Here is a 21,761-nt window from a genome sequence, read left to right as displayed (position 1 = left end):
CCGGCGGCGGCCCGGCAAGGCTCTGAGCGGCTCAGGCGTCGGAGCGGGCGGCCGCGGGCGCCGCCGCCTCCGCCTCCATGGCTGTTTACCCGGCTGCATTGTGGGAGTTTGACCTCCGCCGCCGCCAACCGCCGCCTCAGCCTGCGCCGCCGCAGCCGCCTTGCACGCCATGGGAGCCGTGACTGACGGTGAGGCCGCTCCTGCCACCTTGGCCGGCTCCCAGGAGCCGCGGCCTGCACGGCCCCTTCCGGGCGCCCCGGGAGCCCCTTGCCTCCCTGCGCAACCCCTCGGGGCTGCGCGGACTCCCCTGGCCGCTCCCCGGAGGCCGCGCGGGGCCGGGAAGGGAGGTTGTGCTGGGTGGGTGGTCGGGCGCCTGGGGCGCACGTGGGCGGGTGGTGCCCGGAAGGGGTCCGGCCTGTCGGGGATGTGTTGAGGGAGTGCTGCGTGTGGTGGTGGGCTCTGAGGAGTCGCACCCAGAGTCCGTTGGTCCTGTGGAAGACGGGAAGCAGTGGGAATCCGGGGATGGGGTGGAGTTGGGGCCAGCCGGGGAGTAGAGGAGGTCTAGGACTTGTGTCCGGGGGGTGTCGTACAGAGTGTGACACCTGGAGGAGTCCTCTAGACAGAATGGGAAGGGTCCCTCCCCTTAGTGTGAATCGCCGTGAGGCCCGGAACTGGCCTTGGGTTGGGGGATGGGGGGAAGAGAGTGTCGGGAGAGTATTTTAGAGTAGGTGTGAACCGCATCTAAGGGACAGCCGGTGAGTGTGCATGGGAGATTTATGGGGTGAGGGGCATGTGTAGGGATGGGGTTACCTAGGGTAGATCTTTAAAGATTTGTGAGAGAGAGAGGGAGAGAGAGAGAGGGAGAGAGAGAGGGAGAGAGAGAGAGAGAGACAGAGAAAGAGAGAGAGAGACAGAGAGAGAGAGAATACGGGGGGAGCTTGGGGACGGAGCTTCATCCGCTGTAGTGGGGGAGGAGCAGAGGCTGGAAAGTTGTGACGGCAGTTTAGGAAGGTGACCTGTGTGAGGAGGGGCCCACAGGGTGGTCTGTGGACCGAGCAGATGTAAGAGCTTGATTCCTCGGGGAAGGTGGACTGGCATGATGGGCAGCTGGAGGGAGAATCCAAGAAGCTGTCCAGTTAGGAAGGAAGTCCTTTGACATCTGGGAAGGGGACACATAAGGGCGCTGTGTTTATTTGAAGAGAGAATAACTAGTAGCCATAGCTACCCGTGGAGAGGACACTTTTGAAGAGTTGGGGATAGACAGATCTCCACAGTAATGGGCCAGGCAATGGAAAGAAGAATAATAGGCCCACATTTGTGGGTATGATAAGCAGTAGTGGGGGTGGGGATGATCTTCAAGATCCAGGAACTTCATAGGAAAATTTAACTTTGCTTCATTCCAGTTTCATTGATTCATTAGATGTTCATCCCACCTGGTCTATGCTTTAGGCTTACAGTCTAGGACCAACTGGCAAGACCTTTCACCTCTTCTGAGGTTACAGTCTGGTGGGAAAGACACATTGAATAATAGTTTGATGTGTGGCCAGTGTTACCGTAGGGGAAGTTACAAGGTTGGGAACTGTAGAAGCATGTAACAAAGATTTCTTTAATCATTCTTGGAGATCAGAAAGCCTCCTTGAATAAGTTACACTTAATCCCATTTTAAAGGATAAATAGACATAGTGGGACTGGTGTTCCAGGTGGGGAATGACTTGTACAAAGGCCCCAAAGTGTTGGAAGAACTCAAAGATGACAAATATTGGCTAGAACTTAGAAAACTATGAGCAAGAGATTTCTGAGGGCAATGGAAAATCATTAAAAGTTTTTAAAATTGGTCTGTTGTGATCAGATTTGCATTAAAAAAATTGACCACTATACTCTGCTATGTGAAGAATGATTAGAGAAGGGAAAGTGAGAAGTTCCCTCCCCAATTTCTAACATTTATATAGTATTTGTTATATGTCAAATAGTGTTCTAGTTATTTTCCCCATTTTACAGGTGAAACTAGGACATGAAGATGTTAAGTAACTTGCCCAAGGTTGCACAGGTACTACGTTCTAGAGCAGGGGTGTCAAACTTATTTTCACCAGGGGCCACACCAGCCTCACAGGTGCCTTCAAAGGCCCGAATGTAATTTTAGGACTGTATAGATGTAACTACTCCTTAACTAGGGGCAAGGTGGTGGGTGCTGCTGCAGGGTAAAAACAAGGTGCCTGGTGGGATAAAACAAGGTGGAGGGCTGGAATCAGCCCACAAGCCTTGTGTTTGCCATCTGTGTTCTAGAGCCTGGGTTAAAAATGATGCACTCTGGTTCCAGAGTTCTTGCCCTTCACTATTATTTCATCCTGTCTTTCCACTACTACTGCTGGATCCTGATAAGAGCTAATGGGGGTTACAACAAAATGGAAATGCAGAGAAGTAGACATGTGGGAGAGAAATTTATGAGGGAGAGTGTCAGGACATCCATGACTGAGTGGATATGAGGGGAAGGATCAAGGATAATCGCAGGTGTCTTGAGTTGAGTGACTGTATGTTTGTTAATGCTACTATGCTTCTCTATTTATTGAGGTAAAGAACTTCCAAAGAAGGGGTTTTGTCAGATAGGAGATAAGAAGGAAAGATGAGTTCTAGTAAAGTTACTGATTGCAGTCAAGTGCCCCCTAAATCCTCAGAGGCCACAGGAACTACCACATGCAAGTTATCTGACCTTGTGCAGGTTAATTAACCTCTTTGAACCTTAGTTTCATTCTTTTTATGGGGAAAATAATAAAATCTACCTCATAGGGTTGTTTTGAGGATTAAATAAAAGTTGTAAAGTGCTTTTCACTGAATCTGACACATAATAATGTTCAGTAAATACCAGTAAGTATAAGAGCTGTTTTACTCATCTTTCCTCCACTTTCCTGAGATGAGAACTGTACCTTCTTCCTCTTTTTAATCTGCATGATTGTCCTTCTCTGTCTGTAGACAGATCTACCTCATCCATTCCCCTTTTCTCTTTCCTAGAATCAGTTAATCTTTCACCCATAACCATATTAGTTCATGTATATTGCTGCTGTAACCCTTAACACTTAATTTGGCTTATTCTAAAAATATTTACAGCAGCTCATCATATGAGTAAACACAAATGGGTGAGGAAGCAGGGCAAAAAGAACTTGAAGACTTGGAAAAATAATAGGAAGTTAGAAGTGGGGGTGATCTTTAAAATGCTAGGGTACATTTTTTAAGAAAGCTGTGGTGGTTCTTGTTTCTCTAGTAGTCCATACCAAGAGACAGGAGTTGGTCCATTCTGTGATGTAGTGTTTATGGGAGAAGGCAACATTAGATAACCAGGACAAGCAGTGTGTTTTTTAAAAACACTGGAGAAAAAGCTTATCTTTGAGGTGCTTATAAAGCAAAGCCAGTGTCATATTAATTTTGCAGCACTGAGGATCATGGGGCTGTAAATTAGCACATCGCTTACTAGGTGAAGGAAGACTAAATCACAAGTTAGAAACCATTCTGAAGCCAATACACTGTGGTTTAGGTGAGTAGCTTTGCTGGCCTGCCTTAATTTAGAGCAAGAGTTGTTTTGTGTGTTTGGTTTGGTTTGTTTTGTTTTGTCTTTTTGCTTGTTTGCTTTAAGAATATCTAGACCATAGAGGATTATCTAGACCACAGAGGAATATCTAGACCATAGAGGAAAGCACAAACTACAACTTCTTTAGGCAATTCTCTATAAATGTGGTTTTCTTCAACTGAGATTTTGGTAAAAATCAAGCAGAAGTAAGAGGTGTGTGATAGGCCAACAAGTGTCTATTGCATACATTCTAGGCACAATGCCAGGTGCTGGCTACAGCAGTAAACTACAGAGGAAGGCCTGATTCCTACTTGGGGGAGGGAAGCAATTATGTGTGATCAATGAGTAAATAAGATAATTTCTGAAAAAGAACATAAGTTATTTCTGAAGTTAATTTAGTTCTGAAAATGAACTAGATAGAATGTAAGAAAGAGTAATGCAGAAGGGCTGCCAACAACTAGGTTAAAATAGAGTGATCAAGCATGGCTACTCTCCAAAGTGACATTTAATGTGAGACCCTCAGGGGTCAACTCTGTGAAGACCCCAGAAAAGTATTCCATATGGAGGCAACAGCTAGTACAGAGGCTTGAGGTGAAAACAAGCCCTTCTCCCTTTAGGGAAGATAAGGGCGGGGTGGTGGGGGCAGGTGGGCCAAGGAGCAGTGTGAAAGAAAAGGAGGTTGGAAAAAATTGGATGAAGAGCCTTGTGGGCTATAGAAGGGAGATGGGGTTGTCTTTTGTGGGTATTTGGAAATGATTGGAAGATTTTAAGCAGAAGATTAATCATCTGATATATCTTTTCAATCATTCTGTGTAGGCTGTGTCGAGAATGGATTCTAGGAAGGCAAGAATGGAAGCAGGGAGGCTAATGAGGGGTATTCTAAGTGAGAGACAAGGTAGCTTTGAATCAGGGTGATGGCAGTGAAAACTGAAAAGTGGGTGGCTTAGATATCACAATCATCCTGAAGAGTTCTTGAAGGATTACCAATACCTGTCTCTGGAGCATAAAGGAAGGCTGCTGTCCTTTTCTGAATCTGAATCTGAGGTGCCTGGCAAGGTGTTGTGCCCATGTAATCCTTACGTATGGGTCTATTTATGAACTGGGAACTCTTGGAAGACACGCTCTTTATTTCATGCACCCAGCACAAAAATACATTGATTAATTTGAGGAACTTCCCTGCCTCACAGGGAAGTAAAGAAGCACCATATTGTTATGTATAGATACTGTACTATGGATATTATCACAAGCACAGTCATTTTATGGATGGAAAAATGGAGGTCTTGGGAAGTCAGTGACTTTGTCATATAGCCAATTATTGGTAAAGCCATTCTTTCTCCCCTCCTGTTGTACCCCAGCATTTTGACTAACTAAAAAGCAGTTTGGATGTTGTCACTTCTAATTTAAACTATGTTCACAGTTTGTATTTTGTATGTTTAATTTAAGGGTGCTAAACAGTGTCAGTACACTGATAGAAATAATTTCAGAAGCCCTTTCTGCAATACAAAGAATATTAAGTAGATATATTGATATGCCAGACCAACAGATGGGAGATGAGAAAAGGGTGGTAGGGAGCTGGGTGTAACAGTACATTCCATTTGGGAGAGCTTGTTGTTTTTGATGGTGTTTAGTTTCTTTTTTTTTTTAATTAGAATGTGTAATTCATGGCTATATGCTTGTTAAAACTTAAAGTAATGGTTTTAATTATGCCTATGAACAATGTGACAAAATAATGGAACTGTACTATGACTTTCTAATCATGTAATTGTTTATAGCTTCCTTTGACTGAAGAGGAGACACCACTAATCTGTAAAGGAAGATACTAATACTCTATAGGGTTGTTTCAAGGATGAAGTGTGTAATACTATGTGTAAAGCACTTTAACCATTTATTTTATTGTCCAAACCAGGATACTTTTCAGAGTGATAGAAAACAAGTAAGATGTATGGTCATCAAATAAGAGTATCTAAACATTGTGTAAGTGCTGCTGCTTCTGCTGTTATTTCTATTTCAGTTGCCTGTCTAGTGTTAATTAGATGCTGTGGGCACAGGGTTTTTTTGTTTTTTATTTTTTTCACTAGTGCCAATGAATTTGCCCACTTTGTTCCTTAGGCTGTGGCCCCAGCACAGGGGTTACTACTACAGTTCAACTATTAAATAATGTTTCCTTAGCCAAAATAAATGGTTTCACAATGCAAGATTGGAGTTTCAACCTTGACTTTATTAGCACCATACTCTAAATATTTAAATAAATCTAGAGAAAAACAAAGGACCTCAATACACTGTTTTTGCTTTTCTAAAATTTAATTTTGATTTAAGTAATTTACTTTGACATCAGCAATTTATTTAGACTGGTCCTAAGTATTTTGCGACAGATCAGTATTTACATAAAGGAATCAAATTATCTTATTTTTTCCACCTTCCATTTTTGTGTCTTCTTAATAGTATTGGCCTTAAAAATTGTTTTTAATGATTTTAAGCTTCCTGAAAGGAGGGGCTAGGTGTTATTTTACCATAAGGAAGCTAACACAATGGAATATATGTAATTCACCACCACCTTGAGCAGTGGTGAGCTAATGATAATCTAACAGGAATCGGCACACACATTGTTTTCACATGGCTTTAGTTTCTCCTCTTGTTAACAATTTAGGCCAAGCCAGTTTTCTTCTTGTTGTTGATATATCATAGATTTATTAAAGAACATTGATTGGAATTTTTAATACACAAAGGAAGGAAAATACCTCAAAATGACTATTATGTTCAATACCTAGATAACCATTGTCTATGGTTTTTTAAGTAATACATATCAGAAAATTCACGAAGAAATGTGATGAAGTGAGCACCTTCCTCTAATCACCTTCCATTACTAATCCCTCTCTCCAAAGGTAATCACTAAGAACTTTTTTGTGTGCCCTTCCAAAATGATTTTCAAATGCTCATAGATAAGGCAAATAGCGCCTTCTCTGGCTCTGGACTCCTGAGTTTGAGTCCCAGCTCTACTCCTTACTTCTTATGACATTTAATTTGGGGCAAGTAAAAATATTTTTTTACCTTCATCTATAAAATAGGAGTAGTAGTGTCTATTTACTACGGCTGTTGTTCAACTTAAATGTGTTTATATGTGAAAACAATTTAGAACACTACTTAGCATATTGCAAGCATTATGTATTAGTTAATATGCCAATATATATATATATATCTTTTAAAACTGTACATGCGGGGGACCTCAAAAAACCCAGAATTATCTGCTAGAGGGTGGGCTTCTTGTAATACAAGCTTCCCCCCACTAGGTGAGTGATCTAGAAACCCATCTGCATCAATGTACCACCTGGTGGTGTTATAAGAGGGTGCATTAGGCTTCAGTAAATTTTTTTGAAAGCTCAATGTATTTGCCCATTTCATGAGGGGTGATTTATGAGCACTCCTGCCCACACCACGCTGATCATGCAGCAGTTTTTGACCAAAAAAATGGCATGACTCCTGTTCCCTACCCTCCCTATTCACCTGGTCTCACCTCAAGTGACTTATTTTTGTTTTCCTGCATTAAAAAAGTCCTGAAAGGGAAACGTTTTGCCTATGTGGAAGAGGTGAAACGGAAAATGGCAGAAGCACTAAAAGGCATTAAAATTGATGAGTTCAGAAACGTTTTGGGTAGTAGAAAAAACGTCTCAGTAAGAGTATTATATCAAATGAAAAGTACTTTGAAGGTGACTGAAATTTAAACATGAAAATAAATATACAAGTTTGTATAAATAAATTCCATTTTGGGGGGCCCTCCCTCATACAAGTGTTTCCACATTCTTCTATATTATACTTCTGTAATCAATGATAGAGCTTGGAGCTCTTCCTACCTCATTTTTTAAATATAAATGTGTAGTATTCTAATTTACAAAACATTTTTAGCTATTTTCAGTTTTTTTTACTCTTAGAAATAGTGTTACAATGGAGCTATTTGCACAGATGCCTTTGCACAGTTGTAGGAATAATTTCTAGAATATAGGTCATACAGTATATATAATTTTAATTTTGATAAATATTACCACATTGCCCTAGTGCCAGCTGTTTTTTCACTGTAATCTTGTCTCAAATTGTTATACCTTCCTGTGGTTTTCAGTTTGGATCCAGAGGGTTTGAAAAAGCTAGTAGTGGGTTTGTATGCTTACAGAATTCCTTGCTAACTTGCCTTTAGAAAAGAAATGCTAATAATCATTGGTAGAGCTCAGGATTGCTCTCTCCTGGAAGCAGGCGAGGTGGCAGTGCTGTAGGGCTTCCAGTGTTGGGAGTCACATTTGATGCTAGGTGCAGGTTTCCTAACAGTGAGGCTCTTGCCATTGGTTGTGAAACCTTCACCTGTCCCTAAAGAAATAAGTGTTTTGGAAGTTGCCCACCATTATTATCTTCCAAATAGTTTTCCTCTTTCCTTGTTTGAATATTTACTCTTAGATATTCTTAAAAGTTGTTTCATAATGGAGGTTCTAATAGCTACTGTAAGGAACAACAACTGGGTTTCAAAAGGAATATTAATAAGGGTTTATGAGAGATTGTCTTTCCACACTAATGTGAGAACACAGTTTAAATGGCTGTGTCACTTGACAAGAGGCTTGGAAATGGAGAGTTGGTCTAGTGACTGTAAAGAAATAATTTTTCCTGCCTCTCTATGGAAAATGGGCATTAAAATCTAACCCCCTGAAAAAACTTTTTAAGGCTCAGCGTATTAAGTAATTTTATATTTCTTCTAGACATACGTTAGCAGATAAGATAGGAAGGGATCTAAGTGCATCTCAGTTTTGTGAGCAAATATTTGCTTACCAGCATACAGGTGTCATAGCTGATTTTAAAGTGATTTTTGAGTGGCAGACATTTTGTAGGTATAATTATGGTACCACATACAATATAACTGAATGCAGTGGGAAATCTTCCTACAAATGCAAAGTCAAGTGGAAAACCACCATTCACCAGGCAGATGATAAACATTTGGGTTTAAAAACTCTTTCTAGACAGTGTTGATCCTCATAGTCAGTAAAGAAAGTAATTATGACAACTAAGGAATGATGTTGATAACATCAATAATATAGTTTCTAAGCCATCTTTACTGTTTTTACAGGGTGAGCCAAGTTCCACCAGAATTATTATTAGCATTCAAATTGCTTATAAAGGGCTTCAACCATGATAATAGTTTATGAAGTCAATGTATATAGTAAACAAAACATATTTTAGGTGTGTTCAATCTAGAGCTAACGGATGAGGTATCATTAAAAATAATAATGCTTACACCATGTGTGTTAGGAACTGTCCTCAGTGGGCCATCCTTGATTTCACAAGAGCAGAGCCTGTTTTCAAACTGGAATCATCCCTTTGATTTTGTTGCTGTTGGGAGTTGTGCTCTGCTTTGTATATGGTTATTCAGTAATTCTCATCCCCAGAGAATTTTTTAGACAACTGTCCATGCAGTTTAAGCTAGAAGCATTGCAACCTTGCAATATGAAGTTTGAGACAAGTAAATTTGTGAGAGATTATAACTGGGCAAAACTTTGTATATATAAATGCATAGTATCTATTTAAGTATATTGATTTATCTGTAGATAGATGTTCAACATTTACTCATTTTTACCATTTTTGGAATGATACAAGTTGTAAATAAATTAAATTTAACATTAAGATAAGGATACATTTTTTCCCTGCTTTTCTACTATGAACAGGCATTGTGCTCCTTTGTGTATATTTTAATACAGTTTCATGGAAGTTCTACAAAGTGGATAGATTTATTCCCATTTACTATATGAAGTTAAATACTTGTCACATGCATACACACACCCAAAGTAAACACTGTGTGGGCTGAGCAGAACAGTGGCCCCAGTTTTGACTTCTGGCCTAGTAGTTTGGCTGTGAAGACATGCTCTGCTCTTAGAAAAGGGATAGGACTAAAGCCAGAAAGTGGCCTTGACTGCTTTGATGGAATCCTTGGCTGGGGCCACCAGACTGGGGCCACCAGACTTGGCTGGGGCTACCAAACTCCTCATTGTGACTCCCAGTGTTGGCATTGGCCCTGCCTTCTAACCAAGTCTCCTCTTAGCCCTGACCTGCCTTCCAGGACGTGTGGTTCTAATCTCTACTTTAATTCATGCCATTTTAGCTCCTAACTATATGCTTTGGTATCCTCCTAACCTCCCTCCCTGCCTTTAGCCTTTCCCTAGTTGTAGTCCATTTTGTACACTACCTTCAGCTTAATCCTGCCAGAAAGTCCTGCCCATGAATCTTTAGAAACACCCAGTTGTCTACCAGCAAGATCCAAGTCTACTAGTCTGGCTTTTACTAGTGTAGACACACACATTCTGACCACAAACAGTCTTTATGGGCTTGGGTCCCGATATTTGTCTTCACTCACCCAGCCTTGCTGGTGTTCTAGGGTAGTCGTGTCCCTGATCCAGCTGCTGCAGTTTATAGCTTTGTCCCTTCCTGGAGTGGGGGCCAAAAAAGGACTTTAGCTTGCTATCTTTTTAAACAGTGTTATGAGGCATAATTGATATACAAAGATCTGCACATACTCAATATGTACAGTTCATTGCATTTGGGTATATGTAAACACCTATGATACCATCACTATGTCATAGCTTTCTTTTTCAAATAATAGCTAACAGATGTTGAGTATACATATGGTTCGAAAGCAAATAATATAAAAATCTATTTCCCCATCTTCCAGCCCATTCCCCATCTATTCCCCTTATACTGCCCCTCTCTTGGCTTTATTAGTTTCTTGTATATCATTTTGGGGTATCTTTCTGACTGTACTCAGTGTGAATATATATTCTTATTCCCCTTCATTTTTACATGAAAGAAACATGCCAAACATACAGTTCTTCACTTCGGTCTTTGACAAGTTATCTTAAGTCATTGCTCTGTGTCAGCACATTGACATTTTTGCTTTTTTATAAAGACTCATGCTATTTCATAATCCTATACCAAAATTTATTTAATTAGTCCCCTATTGATGGACGTATATCATATTGCACATATGCAAGTACATCTAGCATTATTAGTTCAAAGGTTATGTATTTGAAATTTTGCTAGATGCCTTTTAGCTTTTTTGATTGGTAATTTTTAAAGATCAAAAGAGCAGCTCAAAATCAACTTGCCCTAAAACCCCCAAACCAAAGGGAGCTCTCCTCCTAATCTCTTGGACTGTGTGTCTGTGTCACTTATTTAACAATCAGCCTCCTCTGTGTCTATGCATATGTGTGTTATTTCTCCAACTAGAGTGAAAGAACTTGGATCTGTATTTCACATCTTCAGAGCTTACTCTGATACCTTAGAGACAAACACATTTGCTCATTGATCAAATATTCATGTCTTTCATTCAAAAAGAGAAATCTCTGCTGCTGACCTGAAAATAAGACAGTTCCCTCCTACTTCTTGTTAATGTTTTATGGAGACCAAGCTCTCTTTGGAGGGCGAGTGGTCCCAGGTAGGCAGCACAAATTCAATTATGAAATATTTATTGAGCATAAGAAATGTAGACAGAATGTGAGAGGCAAGGAAGGAAAAAGAATGAGCAAGACATAGGACTGGCCCTCATGAACCCTTTCCCAAGTTTATTTGGCCTTTACAATGTTTTAAACATTTTTCAAAAACTTCTGTAATTGGTATATTACATACATATATAAAAGTGCACAGATTTTAAGTAGACAGGTGGAATGATAGCAAATCTGTTTGAAACATTTTTTTGTTATCAAACTTAAAAAAAATCTTCCTACATGTTTTTTTAATGGTCGTTCAAGTACAGTTGTCTCCATTTTACCCCCAATACCCTCCCCCCACCACAACCATCCCCACTTCCTACCCTTGATCCTACTCGGCTTTGGTTTTGTCCATGTGTCCTTTATACATGTTCCTGAAAACTCTTCCCTTTTTTCTCCCATTATCCCTTCCCACCTCCCCTCTGGTTACTGTCAGTTTCTTCCTAATTTTAATGTCTCTGGTTATATTTTGCTTGCTTGTTTTGTTGGTAGGTTCCAGAACTTGGTTGTTTTTTTTTTTTTTTTTTTATCTCTTGAAAAACAAGTTCTGGTAATAACTTTCCCTTAGGGTAGTCACTCTCCATTTTCTCTATTCCTTGAATGTATTTACATTTGAAATCCCTGGTCCTCAACAAAGTGGTGTGTCCAGGTATCTGGGAGGAAGAAGGGGTTTAGGGAGACAGGGTGGGGGTAGGGGGTTTGAAAAGCAAGGATAAGAAGATTGGCAAAGGAATTGAACAGTGTCAGTTTAACACCAGACTACTTACTGGTTGTTAGGTTTACTTTTATTTTAGCCAAGTTAAAACATGTTTGTGGGTTTTTAAAAAATCAATTCATTTTCTGCATTTTAATCTCTTCAAGGACTGAATTCCTAGAATGCACAGAATCTGCATGTGTCTCAGTCCCCTCAGATAACATTGTTGGTTAAAAACTGAAAAGTTTTTGTGAATTAATTTTGTATTTTATTTTATTTTACTTTATTTTATTTTGCTTTATTTTAAATATTTTATTTATTTTTAGAGAGAAGGGAAGGGAGAGAGAAAGATCAATGTGTGGTTGCCTCTTGCATGCCCCCCCACTGGGGATCTGGCCTGAAACCCAGGCACGTTCCCTGACCAGGAATTGAACCAGCAACCCTTTGGTTCGCAGGCTGGTGCTCAATCTCCTGAGCCACATCAGCCAGGGCACTAATTTTGTATTTTAAAATGTAAAATTAAAACACCTGATGAATCTGTAGTTTGAGCAGCCTACCAAAGCCATAACTTTGAGAACAAAACCCAATTCTAAAATGTTTATCTTATGTCACAGAGTACATTTTAAAACTAGCCATCTGCCTTCTAGAATTTATCTCCGCTGCACCTGCACTCAAAAATACTTCTGCCTACACACACAAACTATTGTTTAAAGATTTGCTGTTGATTCATCAGGCAGGCTCTCCAGGAACATTTTAAAATTTATTACTAAAAATTGTATGCACTTGTTAAAAACCAAACAAACACAATTCTACAAAGCCATTTAGAAAATTAAATCTTTTCTCATGCTTTGTTATCTCTCTTACCAGAAACAACCAGTATTACCAGTTTCTTTTGTATCTTCCCAAAGATATTCTCTGAATACATAAACACACCACATGTGTGATGTGTGCACACATACACACCACACCTCCCCCTTTTCTACACAAATGGCAACAAGCTCTGCTTCTCTGAACCTGTTTTGTTTACATTTTACTTAACATGTCTAACTGTTTTTGTCAATGGTATATACACCCACACTATTCTTGTGGCTCCATCATATGTTTCATAATTTAACGAATTTTTTTCCTGGTGAATGTTTAGGTTTTCAGTCTTTCCTCTACAAACAGCATTGTTAAGGACATCCCTTTATCTTTGTGCATGGGTACATCTGTATCTGTATTATGAATTCCTAGACTGCATTTTAAATGTTTGTTGGTTTTTGCTCAGTTGCCCTACAAAGAGTATACCTGTTTACATTCCGTCAGTGTAAGTGCAGTTTCTCAGCACCTTTGTTAACATTTTTATTATCAGGCCTTTTGATCTTTACCATTTTGATATGTGAAAATGATATATTATGGTTGCAAATTGCTTTTCTTTTGTTGTGATCCAGCGTGACATGATCCAGGAATAACACTAGCTCTTGGCTGCCAGACCACTTCTTAACTCATCATAATCATTTGTGCTGCTTTTCTAATTCCTTTTTTCCTTTGCCTTAGAGCAAAAATGAGACAGGCTTGTTTAAACAAACAAAAAAGCCCTCATGGGGAAAAACATTGCAGGTATAATAACTAAATTACACATTTTAAAAAACAAATTCATTTCTTTTTCTCTGATCTGTCTCATCCTTTTTCTTAGTCTGCCACTATATCCTTAAATCCTCGTTTCTCTCGATTCCTTTTACCAGGACCTCATACTAGGCAAAAACATGAACACTTCAGTCTTCCTTTAGTCTGAGTGGGTTTTTCCCAGAAAAGTTCTCTAAGATTTATTGGCTTATTTCCTTAGTGGTACCTAAAAATTAATTCTACTCAACAACTCAGCAAGTAGAATCACAGTTTTGTGAGAACTTGGCTCTTCTCTGCTACAACCCCAGTCCCTAGAATAGTGCCTGACATGAATAGACAATAACTATTACAAATATATAGTTGTAAAACCTCATAATACAGAATTAACCATTTTAACAATATTTAACTGTGCAGTCTAGTGGCATTGAGTACATTTACGTTTCAGTAATTTTCTTTTGGATGAAAGAATGAGTAGTGATATTGGTTATTGTTCTTGAAATTAACAAGAGCCAGATGGTCCTTTTAATTCACATCATTCTTCTTTCCTCCAGACGAAGTCATAAGGAAGCGTCTCCTAATTGATGGAGATGGTGCTGGAGATGATCGCAGAATTAATCTACTAGTGAAAAGTTTCATTAAATGGTGCAATTCTGGATCCCAGGAAGAAGGGTATTTCTGTTTACTGTTGTTTCTATACCAATGTCTTGATATGACTTTAGACCTTATACACAATCCTGTTAATACTGCAAATTTTTACTCTCTAAATCTCCAATTAAGTCAACTCTTGTTTAGTCAAGAGTAGATTTTTCTAGCCTTAATTCTCTCACTGGAGAATTATGTTTATTAAAATGTGCAGAAGGGATAATGGTAAGAAATGAAGATTAAATCCAAGGCCATTATTTGGTTACTTTTATCAGATAAATGTTTAAATATCTAAATGAAATGTTCTTTATTTAAGCTAATAGGTTACTGCAAAGTTTTACATAGATTTAATTCTTTTAATTAGAAAATTTTTTCATTTGAATTAGCTTTTCACATAAATAATTATACAGAGTGAAAAATTGTGAGAACAGAATTGTGAAGATTAAAAAATCTGGTCAAAGTATTTTTTAAAGTATTTAAAACAAAATTCAAGCAAGTAGCTGTTTGAATTAAGCTTGAAAGGAGCAGCTCCATCTTTGTATTTGTAACTAAAGCAGTTTATGAATTCAAATACAGTAAATTTAGGAAAAGAAAACATAAAGGACAGATATTCTGAATTATTTAAAGCAAAGGATTCTCTCAGAACTTTATATAATTTAATTAGTAAATCTTTGCCTACATTATAAATATTTCAACTTTGGTAATCCACAAAAGTCTTTATTCTGTTTCTGTCTTTTTATTAGGTATAGCCAGTACCAACGTATGCTGAGTACACTGTCCCAGTGTGAATTTTCAATGGGCAAAACTTTGCTGGTATATGATATGAATCTCAGAGAAATGGAAAATTATGAAAAAATTTACAAAGACATAGGTAAAGAAACCTAAAGTAATTAATATTTCTCTATTTGTAATTTTAATTTTTATGGCCTAAAGGAAATAATACCTGCTAATATTTTTCTTTGATTAGTGGTAAAAGGATAACAATAACAATATTAATAGTAAAAATAGTTACAAAAATGTATTTTAATATGATATAGAGTACTTTAAGTTATAACTTTTTAAATGTCAGCATCAATTTTATTAGCAATAGAACTTAATTTAAAAACATTTTAAAATTGAAAGTGGATGGAGATTATACATGTTGTTATTACTATCTTAAAAAAAAAAACTTTTTCTATAGAATGTAGCATTGCTGGAGCACATGAAAAAATTGCTGAGTGCAAAAAGCAAATTCTTCAAGCAAAACGAATACGGAAAAATCGCCAAGGTAAGGGTTTTATGGGATTTAGTTTACAAATACTTTATTATTGACTAGTATTTACATGCTGTTTTTAATGTTGTGAGGTAGAATCTTCAACTAGAATTAATCTGAATTATAAAAAAGAATTAGGAGCCAAACTTAATTCTTTAAAATTATATTATTTTTTAAAATAGCTGAGAAGGAAGGCTATACTGAAAAAAAATTTTTTTTCCTGGATTGAATTGATTATGTGTTACTTTAGTTTTCGGGTTTTTGTTTGTTTGTTTTGTGTCTTTAGAGACCTTTGCCTAAATAATATTTATGGTTAATCAGCAAAGGCTATTTATGTAAGTACACTAGATTTATGGTTTTGTTTGTTGTTTATTTATTTACTTAATGGAGCTACTTTAAAAAAAAAGAAAAGAATCTAAGCTCATTTTATACAAAGCAGGCATACATTTATAAGCTGCTTAAATAATAAGAGGAAGTTTAAGTGTTTTGTTTTGATCTCTTTTATTTTTAAATCAGCGTATGTCATTATTGGAATCCATAAAAACTATTTCAGAATAATTTGTAATGGCAAAGGAATTGTTTCTCCTATATATAAATTCAAAGTTAGACAAAAATATAGTATATAATCAGCATTGTGACATATATGAGAACTAGAAGGAAATGGAAAATGTTAATGGTTATTTGGGGGTTGTGGGTTTTTATGGCTTAAATTTTGGGGGGAGTTTTTTACACTGAGCATGTATTTTTTTTTTAAAGGGCAAGGAAGCTTCTTTTTTGTTTTAAAGATTTTATTTATTTATTTTTAGAGAGGGAAGGGAGGGAGACAGAGAGAGAGAGACAGAGAAACTACAATGTGTGGTTGCTGGGGGTTATGGCCTGCAACCCAGGCATGTACCCTGGCTGGAAATCGAACCTGGGACACTTTGGTTCCCAGCCAGCGCTCAATCTACTGAGCTATGCCAGCCAGGGCAGCATGTATTTTTTTATAATCTAAAAATTCTTATTAATCACACTATTTAATTAATATGCTGATTTCTAAAACAATGAATTTTTTTTCATGAACCTATTAAGATGATGTTGAACTCCTTATTTTTTAAAAGATTTTTTTTAATTCATTGGGCAATTTACAACAGGATATACCAACTTATTTAATAATTAATATCAATTCTAAATAATGTTAAAATGTTTTACATTGTTTTTGTTGACTAGTGAGGCTTTCAAATGAATGCTGCCATTAATCATTTCAAGAGACTTCCATGACATATCTTGGAAGTCTCAATGGAGCAGAAACAAGGTTCCTGAATTTTAAATCATTTCTAAGTTTCTAAAATCGTTACCTTTAGAATAAGTGAGAAGTACAGTTTTTTGTTGTCTAAGATCTAAAATTAATGGTATGATGTATTTACCTTGCTGATCATTTATTTGCTGGGGGAATAGTAAATACAGTCCTCTTTAGAGTCAGTCCATTTGGTGGTCAATAGTGACTTAAGATCACTTATGCTTCTGCTGGCCTCTTGTATTTTGCCCATGAATAGGTAAATGAAAAACAGAGTGGGAGGTAAAGGCCTTAGTTGGAACACTTGAAGTCATGTATCATTACAGTTATTGCCGAATCAAGTGAAACTGGCAATACGCTTTCTGTCTTGCAATGTTTTCATCTCTTTATGTACTAGGAAAGTGATTAGGAGAGACTTGTGATATTACACATTGTATTTTGATATCCAGGTTCAAAAAAAACGTAATTTGGTAAATATTTTTATATCTTTCAGAATACGATGCTTTGGCAAAAGTGATTCAGCATCATCCAGACAGACATGACACGTTAAAGTACGTTTAGAGCTTTACTTAAAAGTAACTAATCTTTATATATAAATGCTTATATACTAGCTAATCAATTTTAACAGGAATACATAATGTGCTCCAAAAGGAGGGATCAGACAGTCAATATGATGTATTCTAATACTGTTGATTAGATTTTATTCTTCCAGCCTTACTGCTATAGTTGTAAAATAAATGCATATAATATGCATCAATGTGAAAATGACAAAATAGAATATGGTCTACTCATATAGTATAACACTAAATATCAGTTAAAAAGAATATAGTAAATATACACATTTTAAATGCAGATCTCAAAAACATAATCAGAGTAAAAAAACAAGAAGACATATATATAATAAATTTTAAATTATTCCTAAGCTTCTAAAGTATATATAGAATTATAATCATGCATAAAAGTTATAGGATCCCAAAATATTATATAGTAACACTGTATATATTATTTAGAGATGCAAATATATACATTAAAAAAGGATTGGAATGTTATAGTGATTGCCTGAGTGAGAGGTAAAGGAAGAAAAATAGCTTGGGATAGAGGATTTGGGGTAGGGTTAAAAGTGTATTTCAAATTAGTCAGCAATTAACCTGCAATGTTTTATTTCTCCCCCCCCCCCAAAAAAAAGACTTGAAATAAGTATGGTAAAATGTTGTTAAACTTATTAGTTCTTGGGATTTGATATTCTATTATCTGTAGTTTTCCTATTCTGTAAAGATTATCTAGAAATTTAATTTTAATGAAAATAAGTACATATTTAGAAGTTGAGAAGAAAACATGTTAGCTTTAAAAGGCTTATCATAGCAAGATGGACGTGTAGGTAAACATAGCTCTCCCCCTTGCACAACCACAGCAAAAGTTACAACTAAAATACAAAACAACTATCACCCAGAATCATCAGAAAATCAAGCTCTATGGAAGTCCAACAAGCAAAGAATTAAAGAAGTCAATTCATCCAGGCAGGTAGGAGGGGTAGAGATACACAGAGTTGCAAAGATGTGGAATAGGCAGTCCCCCATGCATGTATGGTAGATAAAATTGAGAGGAAAAATTGAGGATTCTAGAGTGAGGAATCCCAGCCCCACATCAGAACACCCAGCCCCACATCAGAACACCCAGCCCAGGGTTCCAGTACCAGGAAGACAAGTCCCCATAACTTCTGGCTGTAAAACTAAGTAGGGTTTGGGGCAGTGGAAGAAACTGCAGGATTCTTAGGAGTCTCCTCTTAAAGGGCCCACAAAGACTTAGGACTTACATACTCCCTCTGAGCTCTGGCACTGGGGCACTAGCTGGAAGGGCACCAGTGGCATACAGACAAAAACTGAAATGACTGGCATCAGGGTGAGTACCAGGGGACAGAGTCCTCCCAGACAGAACTCCAAAAGCCAGGCCGTGGCATTGTCCCCTTTCTGAGCCCTCCCCCACACAGAGCCACAGAGTGGGGACACCTTGTTGCAGACTCCATCAACCTGGTTCACTGAGGTTGCTCTGCCTTCGTGATTACCTAAGGCTCCGCCCCATCCAATTTATGGGTGCTCTTTTCTACAGTAGGCCACACTACTAGGACAGGGAATCAAAGCAGCTCTACCTAATACATAGAAACAAACACAGGAAGACTGCCAAAATTCCAGAACAAAACCCTGGAAAAAGAACTAAACAAGATGGAGATAAGCAATCTATTAGATGCAGAGTTCAAAACACTGGTTATTAGGATGCTCGAGGAACTCATTGGGTACTTCAATAGCATAAAAAGACCCAGGCAGAAATGAAGGTTACACTAAGTGATATAAAGAAAAATGTATAGGGAACCAACAGTGGAGGGGATGAAGCCAAGAATCACACCAATGATTTGGAACATAGGGAAGAATAAAACACTCAATCAGAACAGCAAGAAGAAAAATGAATCCAAAAAAATGAAGGATAGGCTAAGGAGCCTCTGGGACAACTTCAAATGTGTCAATATTCAAATCATAGGGGTGGTGGAAGGAGAAGAGAAAGAGCTAGAAATTGGAAATCTATTTGGAAAAATAATGAAAGAAAACTTACCCAATTTGATGAAAGAAATAGACATACAAGTCCAAGAAGCACAGAGGCCCACACTAAGACACATCATAATTAAAATGCCAAAGTTTAAAGATAAAGAGAAACTCTTAAAAGCAGCAAGAGAAAAGAAGTTAATTACCTACAGGGGAGTTCTCATAAGACTGTCAGCTGATTTCTCAAAAGAAACTTTGCAGGCTAGAAGAGACTGGCAAGAAATATTCAAAATCATGAAAAGCAAGGACCTACAACCTTGATTACTGTATCCAGCATAGCTATTATTTAGAATGGAAGGGAAGATAAAGTGTTTCCCAGACAAGGTAGTTCATCATCACCCAGCCATTATATGAAATATCAAAGGGATTTATTTAAGAAAAAGAAAATCAAAACTGTGAACATTAAAGTGGCAATAAATTCACAACTATCATCAATTGAATCTAAAAAATAAGCAAACAAGCAGAACAGAAGCAGAATCATAGATATGGAGATCATTTGGAGGATTATCAGTTGGGAGAGGGAAGGAGGAGAATAGGGGAAAAGGTTCAGGGATTAAGAAGTGTAAATGGATAGGTACAGAATAGATGGGAGGATGTTAAGAATAGTCCAGGAAATGGAGAAGCCAAAGAACTTATATGCATGACCCACAGACATGAACTAAGGGGGGGAATTGCCAGAGGAAATGGGGGGGACCAGGTAGAGTGGGGCAAAGGGGGAAAGGATGGGACTATAATAGTATAATCAAGAAAATATATTAAAAAATAAAAGTCTCATCATAAGTGTTAACTCATCCTTTTTTATTTTTAAAATACTATTTAGTAACTAAAAAGGTAGGTATTGTGAATTCTGTTCTCCCAATTAGCAAAATATAACAGTTTTACTATTTTTCAGGGCACTAGAGGCTCTGGGCAAAGAATTAGAGCATCTTTCACATATTAAAGAAAGTGTCGAAGACAAGGTATTTGCATACATATTTTATAGATTTCATGATATGTGTGTTTATAGATCAATGTGAATTAATTTTTTTCTTGTTAATACAGCTGGAATTGAGACGGAAACAATTTCATGTTCTTCTTAGTACCATCCACGAACTTCAGCAAACACTGGAAAGTAAGTAGAAATAATTTCATAACAAATGTTCATGAAGATTTTTAAATGATCTTAGGAGCATGCCTTCTAAAGTACGCATCTTTAAAAGAGAATATACACCTTCAATTTTAGAACAGTAGTATATAGCTGGATAGTGTTATAAGATATTCATGTTGTTCAACTTTCTGATATATGCAGGAAAGTATGAATTTGTTACAATTAATGATTTAAACACATTCAGTAGTTTATATTAAGAGAAATTCAAGGATGATATATTTGGAAGTTTCTTTGTTTATTATAGTTTATTGTTATAATATAAAGTAACAATTTCAGACCCAGGCAGACCATGGTAAGGGAGGGAAATAATTAGTGATAAGCATATTTGCACACTTAGTGAACAGTGGATGCTTTGAGGCAACTGGGACTTGCTCATTGTATTGACTATAGCCATTGGAAATTTTTGTGTTATCTGATCTGATTGTTTTCAAGAAAAGCCTAAGACCTAGAGTTTTGTTTTTTTAGTGAAATCTATTATATAAATTTTACATTTTGATTCACCTAATACACAAGGACAGTCAAAACAGAACTTTTAAAACTAAATGCTTTTGTGTGCCAATTATAGTCCTAGGCTGTCATTTTACCATCTTTGTTTTAAATATATTGGCTAATAAAGGATAAACATGTTTTCATGTATTTATCATACATGATACATGATTTATCATGTAATTTAATCATATTTGACTAAGCATTTATGTTTCTTTCTCAACTGCAGATGATGAAAAGCTCTCAGAGGTGGACGAAGCTCAGGAAACGAGCCTGGAAGCAGATCCGAAGCCATAGATAGGCGGGCCACCATTCCCAAGACTATTAAATCAGCAACATGATCTTAGTGTGTTTAGAATTTGCTGTTCTCTTGAGATATTTAAAGTTTTGACAGTGAACTACTCTGCTTTTAAATGTTAATGTACAGTTTATATTTCTTTACACAAAGGCAAATGACTTCAGTATAGATTTGTTTTATTGAAATGCCTTATTTATTCTTAAACTTAAAAGGTAGAAAACAACATCCATAAATGTTTAATACTTTTTCAAGTCAGATGTCTGTGCCCATAGTTCTTAAATGTTAACATTGATTTGTTGATAAAATAAGTTGAAGATTGTAAGAAGGTGGTGTTTCTAAGATGTGCATGATGAAAATGAGTCAGCTTCTGTAAATTGTTAACACTTTTGAAAATGGAGTACTTGGCTAGGCTTCAGGAGGGCTGTGAACTTGTGAAATTGTGTGCAAAATGTTTGTGGCGTATGATCATTGTGGGCCAGGTTCCATGATATAAGAATCATTGGTATAAGAGGAAATAAAATACAAAGTTAACCCATATGCATTACTTTCTTAGATCTCTCTCCTTAACACTTAAGCAACATGGTTGTTAAATGTTTTGTTCATGTTTTCTCTCTACTATTTTGTTCTTGAGGAGTTATTTTCAATGGAAAAGAAGTTGATAAAGTGAAGAGTAGTTTGAGGTAATTAGCCTATGAAG

General features: G+C 37.2%; 1 protein-coding gene across 1 annotated transcript; it reads left to right on the top strand.

The window, feature by feature from the left end:
* The first annotated feature begins 54 nt into the window (after positions 1-54).
* THOC7 (THO complex 7) lies at positions 55-21,600 on the top strand. Its single transcript, XM_028518759.2, has 8 exons — positions 55-188; positions 13,921-14,038; positions 14,755-14,882; positions 15,192-15,278; positions 17,033-17,090; positions 20,026-20,092; positions 20,175-20,244; positions 20,996-21,600. The coding sequence occupies exons 1-8, from the start codon at positions 170-172 to the stop codon at positions 21,061-21,063; spliced, it is 615 nt and encodes a 204-aa protein (XP_028374560.1). The 5' UTR covers positions 55-169; the 3' UTR covers positions 21,064-21,600.
* Positions 21,601-21,761: the final 161 nt, after the last annotated feature.

This window comes from Phyllostomus discolor, chromosome 7 (assembly GCF_004126475.2).
Source record: "Phyllostomus discolor isolate MPI-MPIP mPhyDis1 chromosome 7, mPhyDis1.pri.v3, whole genome shotgun sequence".
Lineage (NCBI taxonomy): Eukaryota > Metazoa > Chordata > Mammalia > Chiroptera > Phyllostomidae > Phyllostomus > Phyllostomus discolor.
The sequence above is the reverse complement of the archived record's forward strand: the minus strand, read 5'-3'. Positions and strand labels throughout refer to the sequence as shown.

Coding starts and splice junctions, on each gene's coding strand:
- THOC7 (XM_028518759.2), top strand. Junction 14,039..14,754: donor TCTGGATCCCAGGAAGAAGG/GTATTTCTGTTT, acceptor TCTTTTTATTAG/GTATAGCCAGTACCAACGTA. Junction 20,093..20,174: donor AAGAAAGTGTCGAAGACAAG/GTATTTGCATAC, acceptor TTGTTAATACAG/CTGGAATTGAGACGGAAACA.